Source organism: Carassius carassius, chromosome 36 (assembly GCF_963082965.1).
Source record: "Carassius carassius chromosome 36, fCarCar2.1, whole genome shotgun sequence".
Taxonomy (NCBI): Eukaryota; Metazoa; Chordata; class Actinopteri; order Cypriniformes; family Cyprinidae; genus Carassius; species Carassius carassius.
The window spans coordinates 10,332,636-10,352,875 of record NC_081790.1 but is presented as its reverse complement, the minus strand read 5'-3'; the positions used below and the strand labels follow the sequence as shown (position 1 = coordinate 10,352,875).

Below are 20,240 nucleotides of genomic sequence, written 5' to 3'. Positions count from 1 at the left end.
TATTTAAAAATCTGTACATTTATTGCTCACCAAGGCATTTAATAAGACAGGAAGTCTGCATGTGATCCAGCTTAACTGATTCACGTTCATGTCATTGCAAAGCATCTGTACAAAACCAGTAAATCTACTTGATTCCCATCAAACTATTTTCCTAAACCATGCATTAGCTGAAGAGTATAGGATTCCATTTTAATAGTTCTACAGCTATAATAATGGCCAAATTAAATTTAGAGAGCTTATTCCTAATTAAAGTCATTTGTTCCCCAGACTACCTAAGTGTTGTGACATTATTGGGAAAGGCATGGTTTTCATAGACAAGCATGAAAATCTCTCACGGTTTATGAGAGAACAATAATACAAAGAATAGAAATCAATAATGGCACAGTGCCCAATGGGGAAAATGAGGCTACAGCAAAAACAAAATTAAAATACAACAGACTGGTACAGAAGTCAAATCTGAAGAGAAGAGTGAGCTTTCAGCTTTCTCTGTTGAGAAGGGATGGCATATGTTTGCAATGGTAACGTCCAACATTACCAGGACACCAAGGAAGAGAATTTGAACTGTAAAGAATGCATAAAGACTTCCTCTCCTTGCAGTTTTAAGTGTGGACATTCCTTTCAGAGTCAGTGGAAATAAAAAGCAATTTATTAGTTTGCTTTTTAGCTGTCCAAAAGAAAAAAAAATGTTCTGACATGATGCATTTTTATTGTCTCTTTTCTTTCTTTTTCTTATAAAAAGTCTCAGAGGGGAAAGGACCTTGACTGCATACAATGTTTTTAAAAAAAATAAAAAAGTAAATAAAAAGTGTTCAGTCAGAGTCACTGCTATCTGAAGTGGAACCACTGGAGGTGCTGCTGCCCGAGTCTGAGGAACTGCTGCTGCCGCTGAGCCGAGACGGGCCTGAGCCTCCTTTCTCTGAGACCAAAGAGAGACAGTGGTTACAGAATTGTCTTCAAATATATACCAAACCAAAAACGGGAAACATTTGTCAAATGAACAAAATGCACACTGATTAGCAATACATTTACTTATGCAATCCGGCATCTAGCTACGCGTGTAGGCCAAGAGTGCGCACTTACGTGGAGGTTTCCTCTGTTTCTTCTGTAAACACGACTTGACATATCGCTCCAGCTCACGCAAAGTGGAAGGTTTGAGTGTCTCAAAATCTATTTCGATTTCGTCAGGGTTGGAATCCCGCAGCGAAGGTTCTCTGGACTGAATGATGTGGACCACCCTGCCCAACTTCTCTCCAGGCAGCCGGTTGATGTCGAGGCTCAGTTGCCGTTTTTCATCGTACGTCATGGGAAGCGACATCTCCTCATCAGACTCGTAGCCTGGCCCTCTGCCACCCTTCTTTGGTTGCCTGTGAAGGTTCCATCCATACAGCAGAAACTCTTTAGAACTTAATTTATTACTTTAGATTGAATCCATAAAACATATCCAGAACATCTTCAGAGGAGAAAAACAAAAAAAAAAACCTAACCTGTTGCTTGGTACAGTGCTGTTAACCTTTCTGGCAGGACCCTTTTTCTGCTGGGCTGGTTTCGGTGGCTGTCCTGGCTTGCCTTTCTCCTCTGGTTTGGATTGGTTGTGCTTGTTTACATTCTTTTTCTTGTCTTTTTCTTTCTTCTCTTTCTTTTTCTTTGGTTTACTTACGGGGGCCTGAGAAAGAGCGGCTAACTGTTCATGGACGGCTTTCAGCTGGGGAGAGCCAAGGAGGAGTGTTCGTGATCTGCTCCAAATCATCACTTATTGTACATGACATTTACATTTGATTATCAAAGAGAACTAAAGACTTCATACATTTCGGTATTTCAACACCAAAGAAACAAATGTATTAAATTATAAAACAAAACATGTAAAACAGCTGCCCTTACTAAAATACAGTAAAAATAATAGTATAATAATTAAGTTAAAACAATAGTAACAGTAATATTATTATTATTAATAAATACAGTTCCTTCCAAAATTCTTAACACTGGACAACTAAAAATCATCTATGCCTGTTATTATCGGTGTTTCCAAGAATAGACTGCATGTCAGAATGGAACAGAATGAAAAGAATATCAAGAATAGGACAGCAATTATCAGTTTTAGAAGCAATTCTGCCCTTTACAACATTTATAGATTTAAAATAAACTACACAAACCATTTGTGCCTAGCAATGCCTCTGCTGTTAAAGGGTCATGAAACCCTAAACCAATTTTTTACCTGAGATTTTAACAGAGGTAGGTGTGTTTAACACCATAGAAGACAATGTTATAATCTGTAAAATTTAATAATAGAATATAAATGGTTAAATTTGAGTTTGTATCGGCTATTTTCGTCTTCCGGGTTTGAAATCTTCATCAAGTCTACGTCACAGGATGTGACGTTTTTCTGTACGGATCATACAGAGATGACTCATCGTTCTCTCATAATTATTAATGAGGCTGAGCCTTCATATCCAATGAGAAGACATTTCACTGAATTAATCATGATACCACGTGGATCTTTTCAATGATAGACCTGTCAAACAAACTGTGATATTGCGTAGTCGATGAGAGAGGCGATCATGGGACGCAAGTGTTTGTATGCGTGGTGCAAAAGTTCAAGCGCATTGCATAGCTTTCCCCGCGATGCTGCCAGGGCTAGAGTCTGGCTCCGTGCGGCTGGTTGGCCATCCACAACGGACACATCTAATTTATATATATGCAGCAAACATTTTTCTCGAGAGAGCTTCGCCTCTCGAGAAGTCCTCCACCTCCACAGAACCCTGCGCGCTGCCGTCACTGTATATTTCTATGTCGCTGTCCATCTTTACTATTGTTGTTCAGGTGGCGCGTCGATATAGGCACGGAATTTTTTTTTAACCGGAAATCTATTATTTGCAAATATATTAATTTATAGTGTGTATATAAAGTATATAGTTGTTTATAATGACATTATAATTAATATGTACATTTAATATGTTTTATTCAATAGAATTTGATGACAGGGCGTTCAGTTACTTTTGAAATGACAGAAATAGTGTCAGTGTATTGCCAGCTTTTTAAAAAAAAACTTTTTTTGCTTACGTTTTACGACACATTTGTAATGATATGCAGTAACAGTTATCCCTGCCGTGCAATACCACATCCACACTCCCCTCCCCTTCTCACAGCCATCCACGCCCATTTCAGTTGCATTTTTCAAAAACAGTGTGAGCTAGACTTGCGCTGAAATAGGGGGGTTTCATGACCCTTTAACTAAATATGGCTCAATGAAAAACACAACCAATTAAACAGATATTGGCAATAACAGCATTATCGGTTTCTCTGTTCTGATGCATATCTGCGTAAATGATATTTACAGAACAAATAACAGTGACAATACCAGACCGTTACACCCCAATTAACCACAAAGCCAAACCAGACTAGGGTCTCATGCTATGAAAACAGTCCTTATAAAAACATATTAATGGCATAAATGTAGACAAAGGGCAGTTATAGCTTCGCACTGTTTTCTGGAACTAGTAAGAGTTTGTCTAAACGCAAAGCAAGCCAACATTTCCAACACTTTCAGCACTTCCTTCCTAAACATACACGGCTGGATTCCCAACACTACCCAACAAAATCAATTTTGTTCTGCTGCTTTTAACCCTCTACCGCCGATCTCACTATCCATATCATACGCTTGTTCATCTAACACAAATAATGAAAGTAACTGTACAGCTATTACACAATGTTCATAGGAAGGACAGGTAAATGAAAAGTAAAATCACCTGATTATTCTTGGTGCACCCGTTTTTTATCCCCTGTCTGCTACCAATGGGGTGCTCCAAAGAGATACACTGGTAAAGAAAATGGCAAGGGAAGAAAATATGATAATAGAGCTCCAATAAGACAAACAAAGCCACAAACAAAATGCTACTAGATCTACGTTTAGGCATTCTGGGATGTAATGCAAAGCAGTATATGCAGCTGGTTGCGGTAGAGGGCTAAAATGCAGATCTACATACGAGTACACAGAAAGGTGCTTGCTGTGAAAAAAGAGGAGGGGTTATTTTAAGTGGAAGCCCCTCCAGGTCCTTCAGAGCACGAACAGTGATTGAAGCAGTCATATGTGGGTATGGGGTGAAAAGGATAATCAGAAGGGCTGACACATATCGGGAGGCCTGAGAGAACATCTCTGAGCCTGGAGAGATTAAGGGTACTTGATCCTTGTTTTGAAACCCACCTGTTCCGCACCCACCTGTTCCTGCAGCTCAGCGAGCCGGGTGGCCCTCTCCTCCTCAGAGTCGGAGCTGTCAGAGGTGGAGTCGCTGCCACTGCTCTCACTGCTGACAGTACTCTTACTGACCACACCGGCCCCGCCTACACCACCCACCCCGGCCACCTCCACCGGCTCATCAGGCATTTTTGCAAAACGCATTTCAAACACATCCTGAGAGACAAAAAAACAACAACATTTCATTAAACAATTCAATTTTTTAAATAAAGAAATTCTAAGATATTGCGAAATGAGATGGGGCGGGGTGGTGGGGGGGACACATACCTGCAACTTTCTGGCCATAGCAACCACCTCATGATCAGGTGGGTTGTACTTGTAACAATTTGAGAACATTAATCTGACATCTGTAGCAAAACACTGTGCATCTTGGTACTCTCGACTATCTATTTTTTTCTGCAAGCAAAAAAAAAAAAGATTCAATAACTAGCTGAACCAATTCCTTTTATTTCCTAACAAAAGTAAAAATCAGGGCATTACAACTTTGTGTGTAAACTCGATGTACCTTCACTGTGCTCAAGTCCATGGGGTGTTTGATTATGTCATGGTAGTCATGTAGCTCGAGAGCCTCTGCATCAACAGGCTTGTAAAAAGGCCAGGCGTATGCAGCATGCTTTTTTGAAAGCATTTCTTTAAGGATGACCTCACAGTACTTGAGCTGCTCTGAAAGCCTGCCCTTTTTGCTTCCTTGTATGCCTAGTTCTCCATCCTCAAAATCTTTTTTAGGGGGTTTGATGGGGCGACCGGTGCTCTCTCGCCTGGATGCTACCTTGCCCTGTTTGCTTTCTAAAAGAGGGGTGGGCGACTGGCTCCTGCTGGCGGTGATGGCAGAGGTAGTAGGGGTGGTTGTGTCTGCTTTCCTCTTTACCCCCTTCTTCAAGGAAAAAAAAGAAGAAAAAAAACAGGGGAGACAAAGCCAAAGGTGAGGCAATGTCAGTGTATTTATATTGAGTGATATTCTGAGAGGTCCTGCAACTTACTTTGATCGTGGGTTGAGAAGGAGGCATGCCAGGTATCACGGCGGCAGTGGTTGTATTCTGTAAAGCTGGTAAGCTAGGAGTGATGGTGGGCACTGGAGCTGGAGATACGACTGCTGTCTGTGAACTCGGAGAGGTGGCACCAGGGAAAACAGAAGTGGGTGAGCCAGAAGAGACTGCTCCATCCTGCTGACCTGCATTTATATCATTAGAAAAATAATGATTTGTTTTCTGCTAATGCATGGATGTAGAATGTTATGATCGATTCATCATGCAGACTATTTATATTTTACCAGGCCCTGCTGGTTTGCGGCCTTTGCCCTTCGGGGCAGGAGGAAGAAGCTCAACCTCCTCCTGAGGCATCAGGGCCACCTTCTGAAGGAAGATCTTCTCTAACGCTTGTGCCATCAACACAATGTCATCTGTAGGCTGGGAAAACAAACAAAGAGTAAACATGGATTGCATTTGCCAAAGCAGCCTCTCCTCCAAACAAGATTGTGCCAATCCATACCTTGTTGTAAATATAACAGTTTGTGAACATAGTGTTGAAATCCTGCATACACTCGCTTGCACTCCAGTAGTACACATTCTCTAGTCTTTTCTTGATGGTGCCCATGTCCATTGGATTCTTTATGATTGTGTGATAGTCCTAGACACCAAAAACAAAAAAAGAGCTTTAAAACAAACTAAAGCTTCAACGTAACATACTAATATAAAACCAAACAGGATTAACTAAATGACAAGCTCTCGTTCGCAAAAGAAAACTCAATTAACAGAACCTAGATTTTCCACAATCACTAACAATTTTATTCAAAATAACTACATGTATTAATACACATAGATTTTTCTCTATTGCATCCACTCACCGGAAGACCAAGTTTAATGGCATCAACAGGCTGGTAGAAAGGCCATGCAAACTGGTGCTTCCACAATGTCTTGACAACTACATTTTGCATGTACTGCAGCTGGTTAGTCTTGCGACCAGGTTTGGTAGGGTTGGTCACCTCAGGGGGAGGAGGGTTGGTGACAGCAGGAGCTTCTGGGTTTGCTGAAGAGACCGTTGACATTTTGGTGAAAGGGGGAAACAGCTTGATGGGGAAGGGATCTTTATTACTCTGCGCAGGCTGACTTCTTTTTAATTCTCACTGTGCTTTTTCTTTATGTTTTTCGGTTTCTCTCTCTTTAAGCTCTTCAGTCATCTGAGAGGGACCACATCCCATTGCAGGACCCGACCTTTGACCTAAAAACAAGAAACAGGACAAGTCATAAAAGCATTATGATTTTCAAACTGAAGACAAACAATGCTGCAACTGCATTAAAAAAATCACTTTAGAAGTCACCTGAGAGCAGTGACATATCTTTGTCCTCATGCGTTGAGGTGCATTCAACATTTACATTATCAGAAAAGGAAAAATCCACAGGTTGATTAGATGCAGACAGATCTAAATGTGAGCTTGCAGCCGATTATATGAAAGGGATGGGGGTTTAAGCAGAATAAATGACTGGAAAAAAAGTCTGACATCTCATTTTAAATTTAAATTTTACTGTCAGAGCTTTCCAAAAATTGGCTTGCAGCCAGTAATGTACAATGCCATCAATTAATCTGAACAAAACAAGTACAATCTAATAAACACATTATACTAATACATAACTGGCTGTCACATATCAAAATAAACACGGAGCTATTGGGGAACCGAACCCCCAACTGCACCCTGGGCTCCGCAGCATAATTGGCTGCCCACTGCTCCAGGTGTGTGTGTGTACACTTTGGATGGGTTAAAGGGAGAGCACAAATTCTGTATGGGTCACCATACTTGGCTGTATGTCACTTCACTATTAATTAGCTCACAGGTAACATGCATTCATTCTAAACTGTAAACATATATCCATATCTTCTGCGGCTGACGTCAAATAACAGCCTAAGGATTTTCAAATCCTTCCCTGAAAGCATTTACTTAAGTAATTATGTCGTGAATTAATCTTTTTGTTGTTCCAAGCCTGCATGACTTTTACTTGTAGAATACAAAAGAACAGTTTAGTCATAGGGGTTTAGAAGACCTTGGGTACGAATAAGTGATGACAGTAGTGGGAACTAAAGATCTAGACTACACATTTTCATCAGCTAATCTTAATAAACGCACGGTTAGTTTGAAACCATTACAGCAGTCGCAGAATTACCGCGTAAACAATCATACCTCCCCACAGGACTAGGTCCACTCACCATTTCCAGATAAAATTAGCTCTTTTATAAAGATTATTATAAATATAAATATATTTTAAAAATAACAAAAATACATAACAGCTAAAGTAGTCAAATTTAGACGGCTATATCAAACACTAGATTAGTTATCTAATTGCTGCACATATGTTACCACAACTATGAGAGCAATTAATCAAACTGAATTGTTTCCAACACAGCCTACATATTCCTCTAGATTCCGATCACAAATAAAGCCATAAGATAGCATATTTATGAAATAAATGCCTCCTGTTGTATTTATGCATGTGATGGAGGGAAATATAGCGGGCGCGCTGAAGTGAGCAGCTGATTAGCTTTAGCACACAGACAGTCACTCGCGCAAAGATGGCGCGCATCTGTAGCTGGCTAACCGAGTTAGCATCCACACTGACCGCCTCAACACCTTCCCGAGTCCCTGTAATTCACTCACACCCAAGCGTAATATACAGAAATAGAGATTATAAATAAATAAAGAGGCATAAAACGGCTTAGCGGGCAAACAAGTGAATTTGTCCATGTTATTTCAGCGAGGCTTTGTTGTACTGTCGCTTTGTTGAAAACAACTAGCCACTCGCTAACGGCTTCTCATGAGATTTACTAATTGAACGCGAAATCTCTTAAAATATTGACATAAAATGCATATTAGTAGGCTAAAATGCGTTGTTTAAATAAAAATGTAGCGCATTACTTACTCGGTGGCTTCAAGAGAAGGGCTAGCGTGTGGAGATCCCAGTGGCTCGTCGCTTGTTTGGAGGCTGGGCAGCAGCACAGAGATGAGGTACGCGCAGTGTCTGCGCATGCGCATTGGCGCTATGTCCAACGCCAAACCTTCTGTTCTCTAGTACTAGTCCGACCTTATTAATTGTCTTATTATATTTTATTAATCTTAAGAATTTTATAGTTATTTATTTTTTATTTCTTTCAATTCATTAATTCATTGAAAGTTTTACATTCATTTATTTTTTCCTAGCACCCTCTTGTGGCCCTTTGGGGGTTCTCGCGGCTCCCGGTTTGAAATCCTTATATCTAAAAAAATAAATAAAATAATAATAATAAGTGGTGTTGTTTATTTGTTCTTTTTTTATTTATTTTTATACCATGGTTCTGTAAAAGTCACAATTTACATCTTAGATATGGAGTCAGACTCAGAGCCAGGCCTGTTGTCAACTTCCTGCTTGGAACAAATTATATCAGAATTATATATTCATTTCTTTATACAACTCTCTGTTTACTATAATGGAAATTTATATATTTTGATGCCTCTTTGTTGTTTATAATGTGATGATACAGCTACGTGTTTAGGATAATAATTACACTGTCAAAATTTTTCTGGTAGATCTGCTTACAAGTTAATAAAATATAAAAGTGCTTCTAAAAGCCTCTAGCTCGTTATAAAAACTGATACTGCCACATGGTGCACGGTACACATATAAATAGCGGTATTGTGTCTATGCACGGTACAGTCTATCATCTCGGCGTTTGAACAAATGTCCCTCTTGGGCCGCCGTTGATATTTGCGCACGCGCAGTAGCTGTTACTGCCACATTACCGCTTGAGCCTGCGGTGGAGAGGCGCTCGTCTAACGTCGTATTCAGAACGATCACTAACTCATTGCATGATCAAAACGGCCCGTCGTGCGATTCATGAACAAATCTTTATCCAAAGCCAGTAGTGGAGTCACCTCAGAAGCCAAGAACAGCTTTTATTAGCACCTCAGCAGCCGCCGGTGAGTGAGTTTACTCGCTGCTTTTGTTTTCTGAATGTATGGGCAGAGAGTGAGAGAGGCATGTGTGCAGAGAAAAGATAATCAATCTTCACTGTATTTTAATGTATTGGGGATGGGACGGATGACTGAAACGATAGCGTTAAACCTTAACTTTAGACACGAAGATGTGTAAATTAATATTTTACGCATAAATTACTGCTTAAATGCGTTGCAGATGATCTATCGTTTCTGTGAGGCCCTGCGTCTCTCGAATAGCATAGCTGCTAACAGTAATGGTGTTAATACAGATCTTCCTGACACAGACACGAGCTCTGTAAATTATATCTAGATTTTAGCGTTGTTATTTATCCAGATGGTTTTAGACATTTGTCAGTTTCCCAATGCCATTAGTTTTATCATTAAATGTTGTGCACACGAAACATTGTTTTATCAGACTTTGATTATTAGGGCCCAAGCACCGATGGTGCGAGGACCCTCTTGGAATTGCTCAGTTTATTATCAATATTATTCCGCTTCTCCGAAATGAATCGCATTTTTGAGGGCCTAAACATGCTCGAAAAGTCATGAAACTTTGCACACACCTCAGAACCATAGACAGTAAAAGAAATGGACACAGCGACCCCATTGGAACTCAATTGAGACAAGTGAAGCCCATTTTTAGCGATTTTTAGCACTTCCGTTTCTGACGCGCAACCTGATAGATGTAAATCTTACATTTATCTGACGCTTTTATCCAAAGCGACTTACAATTGCTATATACAGGTCCTTCTCAAAAAATTAGCATATTGTGATAGTTCATTATTTTCCATAATGTAATGATAAAAATTAAACTTTCATATATTTTAGATTCATTGCACACCAACTGAAATATTTCAGGTCTTTTATTGTTTTAATACTGATGATTTTGGCATACAGCTCATGAAAACCCAAAATTCCTATCTCAAAAAATTAGCATATTTCATCCAACAAATAAAAAGTGTTTTTAATACAAAGAAAGTCAACCTTCAAATAATTATGTTCAGTTATGCACTCAATACTTGGTCGGGAATCCTTTTGCAGAAATGACTGCTTCAATGCGGCGTGGCATGGAGGCAATCAGCCTGTGGCACTGCTGAGGTGTTATGGAGGCCCAGGATGCTTCGATAGTGGCCTTAAGCTCATCCAGAGTGTTGGTTCTTGCGTCTCTCAACTTTCTCTTCACAATATCCCACAGATTCTCTATGGGGTTCAGGTCAGGAGAGTTGGCAGGCCAAAATCTCCTGATAACTAGCTGCATTGATCCTGCCCTTGATAAAACACAGTGGACCAACACCAGCAGCTGACATGGCACCCCAGACCATCACTGACTGTGGGTACTTGACACTGGACTTCAGGCATTTTGGCATTTCCTTCTCCCCAGTCTTCCTCCAGACTCTGGCACCTTGATTTCCGAATGACATGCAAAATTTGCTTTCATCCAAAAAAAGTACTTTGGACCACTGAGAAACAGTCCAGTGTTGCTTCTCTGTAGTCCATTTCCTGCACACGCCTGTGCACGGTGGCTCTGGATGTTTCTACTCCAGACTCAGTCCACTGCTTCCGCAGGTCCCCCAAGGTCTGGAATTGGTCCTTCTCCACAATCTTCCTCAGGGTCCGGTCACCTCTTCTTGTTGTGAAGCGTTTTTTGCCACACTTTTTCCTTCCCACAGACTTCCCACTGAGGTGCCTTGATACAGCACTCTGGGAATAGCCTGTTCGTTCAGAAATTTCTTTCTGTGTCTTACCCTCTCGCTTTAGGGTGTCAATGATGGCCTTCTGGACAGCAGTCAGGTCGGCAGTCTTACCCATGATTCCGTTTTTGAGTAATGAACCAGGCTGGGAGTTTTTAAAAGCCTCAGGAATCTTTTGCAGGTGTTTAGAGTTAATTAGTTGATTCAGATGATTAGGTTAATAGCTCGTTTAGAGAACCTTTTCACGATATGCAAATTTTTTGAGATAGGAATTTTGGGTTTTCATGAGCTGTATGCCAAAATCATCAGTATTAAAACAATAAAAGACCTGAAATATTTCAGTTGGTGTGCAATGAATCTAAAATATATGAAAGTTTAATTTTTATCATTACATTATGGAAAATAATGAACTTTATCACAATATGCTAATTTTTTGAGAAGGACCTGTATGTCAGAGGTCGCACGCCTCTGGAGCAACTAGGGGTTAAGTGCCTTGCTCAGGGACACATTGATGTCTCACAGTGGATTCGAACCCGGGTCTCTCATACCAAAGACGTGTGTCTTATCCACTGCGCCAACACCACCCCATCTTCTAGTAGCTGTGCGTGCAAACTGCCATCGTTAATCTTGCAGAGACTGCGAGCTTGAGCGGGGAGTTCTTTGGCGTGAGTGAGCAGGAGTAAGTATTCTGATTAATTATTTTGTATAGTATTTTAGAATGGGCTTCTCTCTTGACATCCCCCCGATTACCTGCGAGCTTCTCCTCCTGTCTGTACGGTAATTTCTCTACTGTGCGACAGAGTCGAGTGGTTATGACGCAATCGTTAGCCTATTTTTACAAAAACTGTTTCTACGGGGCCATAATGTAACATAAAAGGTAATGGAGCCCTTTATACATTGACGTGTATCTTTAGAAATAAATAATGGACAAATGGAGTCTTTAAACGCCTCAGATGTAAAGTTATTCGCTGTCAAAGTGATGCCAAAATGAATGGGAGTCAATGGGATGCTAATGCAAGTGAAGTTCTGCTACAAGATGGCGGCACGCCGACTTCAACTTCCGGTCGACTTCCTTCCCGCCTGCTCAGAACTGGCGAAAATTTACATCTGATATGAGTTTCAGAAGTGGGTGTGGCAAAATGGCTCAACGGCGCCACCTATACACGTTCAACGGTGTGCGCCTCGATCTACATTTCACGTACATGTATGAAAATCGGTATACACATGTAACTCTCCAATTCCTACAAAAAAGTCTCTTGGAGCAAAATCCGAAACCCAACAGGAATTCGGTTATTTTTAATTTTATGAGCAAATTTTGTCATTTTTGTCATTTCCATGCGTTGTATTTTAACGAATTCATTCAGATCAACACCAAATCTAAAGGCCTTTGCGATGTTAAATTGCGAAGATTTTGAATTTTCGTTGAAGGGCGTGTCTGTGGCGGCCTGGCAAATTTAGATGATTCGCCATAAAAAATAGTTGCTATAACTCAAACATACAATGTCCAATCTGCCCAAAAATCACGAAATCGTTTTCAAAATCGACAAAGAATCGCCTGCGATTTTAACATCGATTTTGTGTAGACTGTCAGTAAATTACTGCTCGGTGTAGTAAATGCCAACCAGTGTTGCCAAGTCTCTGGTTGTTTTTCATGTCCGCGGGTCGAAGGGACCCCAATACAAATAACGTGATATTTAGCACCTAAAATGCGAATTTTACCAAGGCAACCCTGCTAAAAAATTTTATATTGTAACCCCGGGAAGCAATTTTTATCGGGGAACCTCCTGGAAGCGCGATTGGACTAGTTTTGAGCTAGTTTTGTGAAGCAACTGGGCAGGATTTGTTGTGAAAACCTGGCAACCCTGATCCGAACGCACGTGCTGGAGATATACTTCTAATTACAGGAGCGTATTTACTGATGAGATGTGCATGAAAATCGCATTCGATTTTTTTGCACAGCCCTAACAGGAAGTGACATATTTTACGCTGTCACAGACTACTCCTAGAAATTTTATGACATCAATGTCTTTTTTGTGGTCAGTCAAATCTAAAGACCTGTGCGATGTTCAGTTTTGAAGATCTTGAGTTTTCGTTAAAAGGCGTGTCCATGGCGCTGTGACGAAGTTCGATGTCTCGCCATGAGAATAAAAGATGTTCTAACTCATGCATAAAATGTCTGATCTTCCCCAAACTTCACATGTGTGATAAAAGTCCTGGCCTGGACAGATCTGAAGGCCAATATTCCATCGATAGCACCACCTATACACTTTCAATGGAGTGCGCCTCGAGCTATGTTTCACGTACATGTACACACATGTAACACACCAATACCTACGAAAAAGTCTCTGGGTACGAAATCCGAATCCCAACAGGAAGTCGGTTATTTGGGAATTTTCTCTGCAAAATTGGTGTTGTTTTTGCCATTTTCAGGGGTTGTACTTTAACGAACTCCTCTTAGAGATTCATTCAGATCAACACCAAACTCGGTCAGTGTAATCTAAAGGCCTTTGCGATGTTAAATTGCAAAGATCTTGAGGTTTCGTTAAAGGGCGTGTCCATGGCGGCCTGACAAATTTTGATGTTTCGCCATGAAAAAGGAGGTTGCTGTAATTTAGACATACAATGTCCACTCTGCCCCAAACTTCACATGTTAGATAAGACTTCTGCCCTTAACAGATCTACATGCCCATATTCAGTTATAGTCATAGCGCAACCTGCTGGCAACAGGAAGTGACATATTTCATGCTGCGACAAACTACTCCTAGAAATTTTTTGACATTAATGTATATTTTGTGGTAAGTCTAATCTAAAGGCCTGTGCAATGTTAAATTGTGGAGATCTTGAGTTTTTGTTGAAGGGCTGTCCATGGCGCCATGACAAAATATGATGTCTCGCCACAGCAAGAGAAGTTGTTGTAACTCAGGCATAAAATGTTCGATCTTCCCCAAACTTCACGTGTTTGATAAGAGTCCTGGCCTGAACACATCTGAAGGCCAATATTCCATTATAATGATAGCGCCACCTGCTGGCAACATGAAGATTGGCACATATATGGAATATACTTTGATATTCCACTTATATTTATGAGTTTAAATGCATATTTCTCACCCTTCACCTATTTACTAAAGCCACTCGCTGCCGGTGAGCCCGGGTGCGAGGGCCCGCTCATCGCTGCTTGCAGCTTAAATTCTTTATATAACTGTTTTGTTCTTTTATGTTTATACTAGTCTAGTATCATATGCTTTAGGTGGCGTATTCAATGTATGTTTTTTCTCACGTAAGTTACTGGTGTGGGTTATCAGTTTATCCAGAATCTGAAAGATTGTGAAATTGAACAAATAGTTTGTTTGTTTTTTACACTTATTACCTTCTTTATCTCTTTACATACCATTGGTGCTTTATATTGTGTGTTGCTTCCTCCAGCATCAGTGACTATGACTCCTGACTGGGTAAAGCTGGGATCTTAAGATAATATAGTCGGGAAGAAGTTATAAGTACAGAGCATGACGGGAAACCAAAATACCTGGATGCTTTTATCAGAGGGTAGATTAACGGTCCTTAACAAACCAGGGACTCATACACTATCACACAAAAGGCTACAAAACAGTCAGTGATGCCAAAAGAGGATAATATTAAAGATACAAACCTTTAAAAAATATTATTTGTGTGACCTTTACATATGTTCCACATTAAATGGCTTTATTGAGACAAGTATAAGTGGGAAAAAATGCTATTAAATATTTATATATATTATTATATTAAAAAAATGTATTCGTGTGAGAGAGAGAGAGGAAATGAGTATATTTTAAAATGTAAATAAAAAATGTATACATAGGGCAGAACTCTATTAGGATGATGACTGGCAACATGTGCTTAATAATTTTACATATAGCCTTTCTATGTCTTTTGAAGACTAACATCTTACAACTACTCATCAGTGCTTCTCTTTTGGACTGTCGGGTTGACGTCAAACTTGCTTCTGTAAACCCATTTTCTTCAACTTGGTCGTCATGGCAACTGAGGAGAAGAAACCAGACACAGAGGCTACTAAAACACAGCCGGCATCATCTGCCTCTGCCAGCCAGAGCAAGGTAAAACGTCATCTCCAACACCGTTTGGAATTGTTTTTGCTTGGTTTAGGATGATTTTTGTATCGTGCAGTGGATATGCTTGTGGTATAAGTGGTATAGCAGCCTTACTACAGAAATGTATCTAATATGAACTGTTACAATGTCATTTCTCTTTTGACTGTCATTAATGATGTGAGTTCTGCTCTAACTCAGTCAGCACCTGTGAAGCCAAACTATACCTTAAAATTCACATTGGCTGGCCATACAAAAGCAGTCTCTTCTGTCAAGTTCAGTCCAAGTGGGGAGTGGCTCGCGAGCTCATGTAAGTACTTGTACTAGTACAGCACTAATACCTATATAAAGTTATGTGTTATAGAACAGGGGTTCCCAAAACGTAAAATACCTTTTGAAATTTTAAAGGGAAAAAATTAAAATTATTTACTCACCCGCAAGTTGTTCTAAACCCATAAGACTTTATTCTTCGAAACACAAAGATTATTTTAATGAATCCTGACAGGAATGAAACCTGACTTGATTCATTTGATTTTTTTATTTACATCTGAAGCACATCACATTTGCTTTATGTTTAGATGTAAATTAAAAGCCTGAATTAAATCTGTTCATTGCATAAAGTAAATCTTTTCATAAGAAGTGGATTGATTAATTGGACTTTCAGTGGAGGGACAGAAATCTCTCAGGCTTTATTAAAAAATATAATCATTTGTGTTTTTGAAAATTAACATTACATATTTGGGAAAACTATTACTTTAAATATCATTTACTAACTCATGATGTTCCAAACCTGTATGAATTTTTCTTCTGTTGAACACAGAAGATATTTTGTTGTAACCAAACAGTTGCTTGTAGCTATTGACTTCTATAGTGTGATATATACAGGGCTGCAGAATTTGGTCAGAAAGAACAAGAGACCCCACTCTGATGCATTTGGAAACTAAAACCTCTTTCAGTGTTAAGAAATGTATATCTGATAATTATAATATGTGCACGAAAATGTGAAAATTAAGTTGTCCAAAATGCATGTTATTGATGTTACTAACATTCAGCAATGGCGTTTGTATGGAGCAGCATCTACTGCAAACCACCACTCCGCATTGCAAATGAACACAGTGCTGCACTCAACTCAAAAACACTAGTCTTTCGCTATTTGATAATCACACTTGCCATATGGCAATTTCAATTTTATTTTGATGGCAGCCCTGTTTATTTTATTTACATTTTTATGATTCATTGTTTTTTTTTAATGAACTCACGATGCCCCCCTTTGAGAAACACCTATATAGATCAATAGTTTTGTTGTGAAAGAAAAGCTGTACATTTAGCTTTTTGTTTCCTTTCATCCAGCTGCTGACAAGCTGATCAAAATATGGGGTGCATATGATGGCAAGTTTGAAAAGACGATATCTGGACACAAACTGGTGAGTACCTGAACAGATCCATCATTGCTTTGACTTTACGAGGTGTCTAATGTGACCTGGTTTTCCCTCGCCTGCAGGGCATCTCGGATGTGGCCTGGTCCTCTGACTCAAACCTCCTGGTCTCAGCTTCCGATGACAAGACACTGAAAATTTGGGATGTGAGCTCTGTAAGTCAACAGCACAAGCCAAAGCTTAACTTCTCAGTATCAAATTTATATAAGCACAATTTATGATATTCAGGGCCTTTTATCATTCTGTTTCTTTATATCACCAGGGGAAGTGTTTAAAGACACTGAAGGGTCACAGCAACTATGTATTTTGCTGTAACTTCAACCCTCAGTCCAACCTCATCGTATCTGGATCTGTGAGTCCATTCACAATCATTTGTAATTTCACCGTCTTGTTAATTCAGTCAAGCAAATGTGCTAATTATTATCTCTGTGGCAGTTTGACGAGAGCGTGAGGATTTGGGATGTTAAAACGGGAAAATGTCTCAAGACACTGCCAGCGCACTCAGACCCTGTCTCTGCGGTGAGTGACGTGTGAAGATCAAATAATCACATTCACAATGGGTGATATATTTGAAATTATTTTTTCCTTTTTGAATTGTTAATGTTTATTTGTTGCTTTGTTTTAGGTTCATTTCAACAGAGACGGCTCATTGATTGTTTCCAGCAGTTATGATGGACTTTGGTGAGTGAACTTTGGCTGTGAGAATTTGTTTGGATAAATGTCAACTAACAACCGTACCAACTTATATGTGACTTTTAAACAGCCGTATATGGGACACAGCATCGGGGCAGTGCCTTAAAACACTCATCGGTAAGTTGACTAGTGTTGTACACAAAAGTACTTGTTCAGACCAGTTTCAAAAGCAGCAGTTTGTACCTCTTTAGTGTTTATGAAACTTGTTCTTATCAAGCATGCATTACATTTATCCAAGAAAAAACTAGTGAAACAAAACAGGTGACATCTTAAATAAGAATAAAGAGATTTAAAGAATAAACCGAGATTAATACATGTGCAAATTTGTATTAGATGATGACAACCCACCAGTCTCATTTGTGAAGTTCTCCCCCAATGGCAAATACATCCTGGCTGCGACTCTGGATAAGTGAGTCATTATTCTTATTATCCTAAGCCTTTTATGCTGCTCATTCTTAAAAATAATTTCTATTTATCCATGGCCTTTGCATTCCTTTTGTGTTTTAGCACTTTGAAGCTTTGGGACTACAGCAAAGGAAAGGTAAGATTTTTTTTCTGTTTAGTTGGGACATTGTTGTAATTCATAAAAAAAATAATGCTTTATCTGTGTATAACAATACATTTTTTTTCTTGTTTAGTGTTTGAAAACCTATACCGGTCATAAAAACGAGAAGTACTGCATATTTGCTAATTTCTCTGTCACTGGTGGAAAGGTATGTTGGAACTACACTATACTAATCAGCTGCTAAGCACATCACACTAAACACTGCCATTGTGCATACTCATTTACTGTTTTTGTTTTGTTTGTATTTTCACAAAAGTGTTCACTGAAACTTCCACATTTTGGTGGAAAAGGTTTTAAAGATTTTGCTTTCTCTTAAGTGGATTGTCTCCGGCTCAGAGGACAACATGGTGTATATTTGGAACCTTCAGACCAAGGAGATCGTACAGAAACTACAGGGGCACACAGGTAGGAACATTATTCTTTGCGCATAAGTATTCACGCAGCCTCTTAAAATTATGGTTGAACCACTGATGTCATATAGACTATTTCAAGCCCTACAGTTTGAACAATTCCTGCGAATCATTCCAGCCGAGCAGTACGAAATTTGACAGATTTATTTCGGTCATACTTTTTGTCATTTATTCTATTTTCCATCATAGTTGATTTGATTGTTGCAGTTTAACTTATACACACACTTGCATACGTTTATGTGTGTGTGCGCACTTCTGATGTTGTGTGAAATTTTTCTTCTTTTTTTTTTTTTTGTTTTCTTTTCTTTTTTGTAGATGTGGTGATCTCAACCGCATGTCACCCCACAGAAAACATCATCGCATCAGCAGCACTAGAAAATGACAAAACCATCAAACTTTGGAAGAGTGACTGCTAAGCCTCAAGCTTATTTTACTTTATTATTTTGTGAATTTTTTTTTAATTTTGTACTTTTCATTTTGTTGGGGGCGGGGGGGGGAGGTTGTCTTTCAGTTGAAAGGTCACACTTGAGCATTCACACTGACATCAAGGCTCAGCAAGGGGACTGGCTAAAGCGCACTAGCCCAACATACAGTAGCTTCTAATAACACAGCACCCCTCTCTCCGCTCATGTGAACTAAAGCCGTCACTTTCTCTCTGCCTTTCCGCCAGCTCTCATTCATCAGTTTAAGCATCCTGCAAAACTTTTAACCAGTCTGTAAATTAGGCAGCTTTGTTTGAACTCCACAGACGTATTAGGACAAAGAGAGTGTTCCTGTCTTTTTTTAGTTTTTTTCCTGTAAGTTTTGTAGAATGACATCTATCTGTCTATCTGTGGTTTGCACACTTCCTGATGCCAGCAGAATGCCTTGGGCACATTTTAAGTGGCCATTTTAACAAATGTTTGGAGTATTACAATTTCTCTGCCTGTGTTTGTGGCATTTATATGAGCAGTTTGCAGCTTCACTCCATTATTTGGCAGAAAAGAGGTTTCACAAACGCCTCAAAGACTTACCAATGTCAAATCAAACCTCTATGTATGAAATGTGTTGTCTGGCAGAAGGGCGTTTTGAACATCCACTTCATGTTTATTTCTGTACAGTACAAAAATGCAACTGTTGTATCAGCAATTAAAACAATTCATTGTGTTAGTTGCTAAGCTAGTTGTCAGACTTTTTTTTTTATGGTTTTCAGTGGCTTTCAGTGACTCAGTGTTGTCTAGGCAGTGCTAACAATAAAGCTTTTGTTATATAACCCTATAGCGGTCGCAGACATAATGTATGCCAAAGCTTCACTTTATTCCTACAGCTGAAACTACCTATAACACTTCTGTTCATATCAGTTTTGGTGCTTCTGAAAGATTAAACTACAATATATCTGGATGGAACAGCATCTTGGTCCGAGCTTTCGGAGAAATATCACTTAAAAGGTTTCCAGTAGACTTTGATTACACAAGCAACAAAAAACTATTCTTACCAGCACAATCTGGTAAAACGCATTCAGTTTCTAATTTTGATGTGGTTTTTATTGCACAACTTATGCAAGGAGGAATGTTGCTGTGAAGTGGATATGTCATAACCTTTTATCTCGTGACCAAAAGCAGTCTGGATGTATTCAGAGCCTTGGACACTTTGTACATATTTGCAGCTTTTCTGTTCTTTGATACGTTTACCTCTGTTCTGTGGTCTTATTAACTGTGTCTCAAGTAGGTGATAGTATTTTAAAAAGAGTGTTTTATTTTTCCTGCTCGATGATGGTATTAACCCATCCTCTGCCTCTGGATTCTCTATGTTCCTTTGTTCTTGACCGGATTGCAAGTGCACTGCAGTGATAACATGGGCTGCATGAGGAATTCTATCTGTATTGCATTTGGTCAAAGATTTTTTTTTTTTTTTATACATGTATCCAGCACAATGTCATCCATGAATTTATACAATCGATAGAGTTATAAATGTACTGTGCTTAAGGTGTGAAACGTTGTTTTGACACATTGGTATCTGGGTTTTTAAAAAGGGTTTATTTTGCAGTCACAACTGCTTGAATGTACAATATTCCACAGGATACTGGTGAAATAAGGTGGATCTAATTTTTTGCCTAATTTATATAATTAGACATACTGATGAAATGCATAGCCTGCTACACAAGAACTTCATAGG

At 39.3% G+C, this 20,240-nt stretch overlaps 2 protein-coding genes across 9 annotated transcripts; one reads left to right on the top strand and one right to left on the bottom strand.

The window, feature by feature from the left end:
- brd3a (bromodomain containing 3a) lies at positions 1-8,311 on the bottom strand. Of its 7 annotated transcripts, none has more exons than XM_059526179.1 (12): positions 8,158-8,311; positions 6,093-6,466; positions 5,738-5,875; positions 5,520-5,655; positions 5,230-5,420; positions 4,755-5,126; positions 4,517-4,645; positions 4,199-4,405; positions 3,744-3,812; positions 1,485-1,702; positions 1,081-1,364; positions 1-916 (listed from the first exon to the last, which is right to left on the bottom strand). In XM_059526179.1, exons 2-12 carry the CDS (start codon positions 6,291-6,293, stop codon positions 810-812), a joined length of 2,052 nt encoding a protein of 683 aa, XP_059382162.1. In that variant the 5' UTR covers positions 6,294-6,466; positions 8,158-8,311; the 3' UTR covers positions 1-809. The 7 variants fall into 7 exon arrangements, with proteins under 7 accessions (XP_059382162.1, XP_059382164.1, XP_059382163.1 ...); XM_059526181.1 differs by having other exon boundaries at positions 4,214-4,405; XM_059526180.1 differs by having other exon boundaries at positions 4,755-5,123.
- A 645-nt stretch (positions 8,312-8,956) lies between these two features.
- wdr5 (WD repeat domain 5) lies at positions 8,957-19,926 on the top strand. Of its 2 annotated transcripts, none has more exons than XM_059526177.1 (14): positions 8,957-9,191; positions 14,813-14,991; positions 15,184-15,292; positions 16,333-16,406; positions 16,484-16,573; positions 16,681-16,770; positions 16,854-16,937; positions 17,044-17,099; positions 17,182-17,228; positions 17,445-17,520; positions 17,619-17,652; positions 17,750-17,824; positions 17,994-18,081; positions 18,402-19,926. In XM_059526177.1, exons 2-14 carry the CDS (start codon positions 14,911-14,913, stop codon positions 18,500-18,502), a joined length of 1,005 nt encoding a protein of 334 aa, XP_059382160.1. In that variant the 5' UTR covers positions 8,957-9,191; positions 14,813-14,910; the 3' UTR covers positions 18,503-19,926. The 2 variants fall into 2 exon arrangements, with proteins under 2 accessions (XP_059382160.1, XP_059382159.1); XM_059526176.1 differs by having other exon boundaries at positions 8,959-9,191; positions 14,839-14,991.
- The last annotated feature ends 314 nt before the right edge of the window (positions 19,927-20,240 follow it).

Excerpts from the sequence above, each read along its gene's own strand:
- wdr5 (XM_059526177.1), top strand. The coding sequence starts at position 14,911 with ATGGCAACTGAGGAGAAGAAACCAGACACAGAGGCTACTAAAACACAG. Across the intron at positions 14,992-15,183 it reads CCTCTGCCAGCCAGAGCAAG|TCAGCACCTGTGAAGCCAAA; the intron begins GTAAAACGTCAT and ends GCTCTAACTCAG. Across the intron at positions 17,825-17,993 it reads TCTCTGTCACTGGTGGAAAG|TGGATTGTCTCCGGCTCAGA; the intron begins GTATGTTGGAAC and ends CTTTCTCTTAAG.
- brd3a (XM_059526179.1), bottom strand. The coding sequence starts at position 6,293 with ATGTCAACGGTCTCTTCAGCAAACCCAGAAGCTCCTGCTGTCACCAAC. Across the intron at positions 5,127-5,229 it reads CTTCTCAACCCACGATCAAA|AAGAAGGGGGTAAAGAGGAA; the intron begins GTAAGTTGCAGG and ends TTTTTTTCCTTG. Across the intron at positions 1,365-1,484 it reads AGCACTGTACCAAGCAACAG|GCAACCAAAGAAGGGTGGCA; the intron begins GTTAGGTTTTTT and ends GAACCTTCACAG.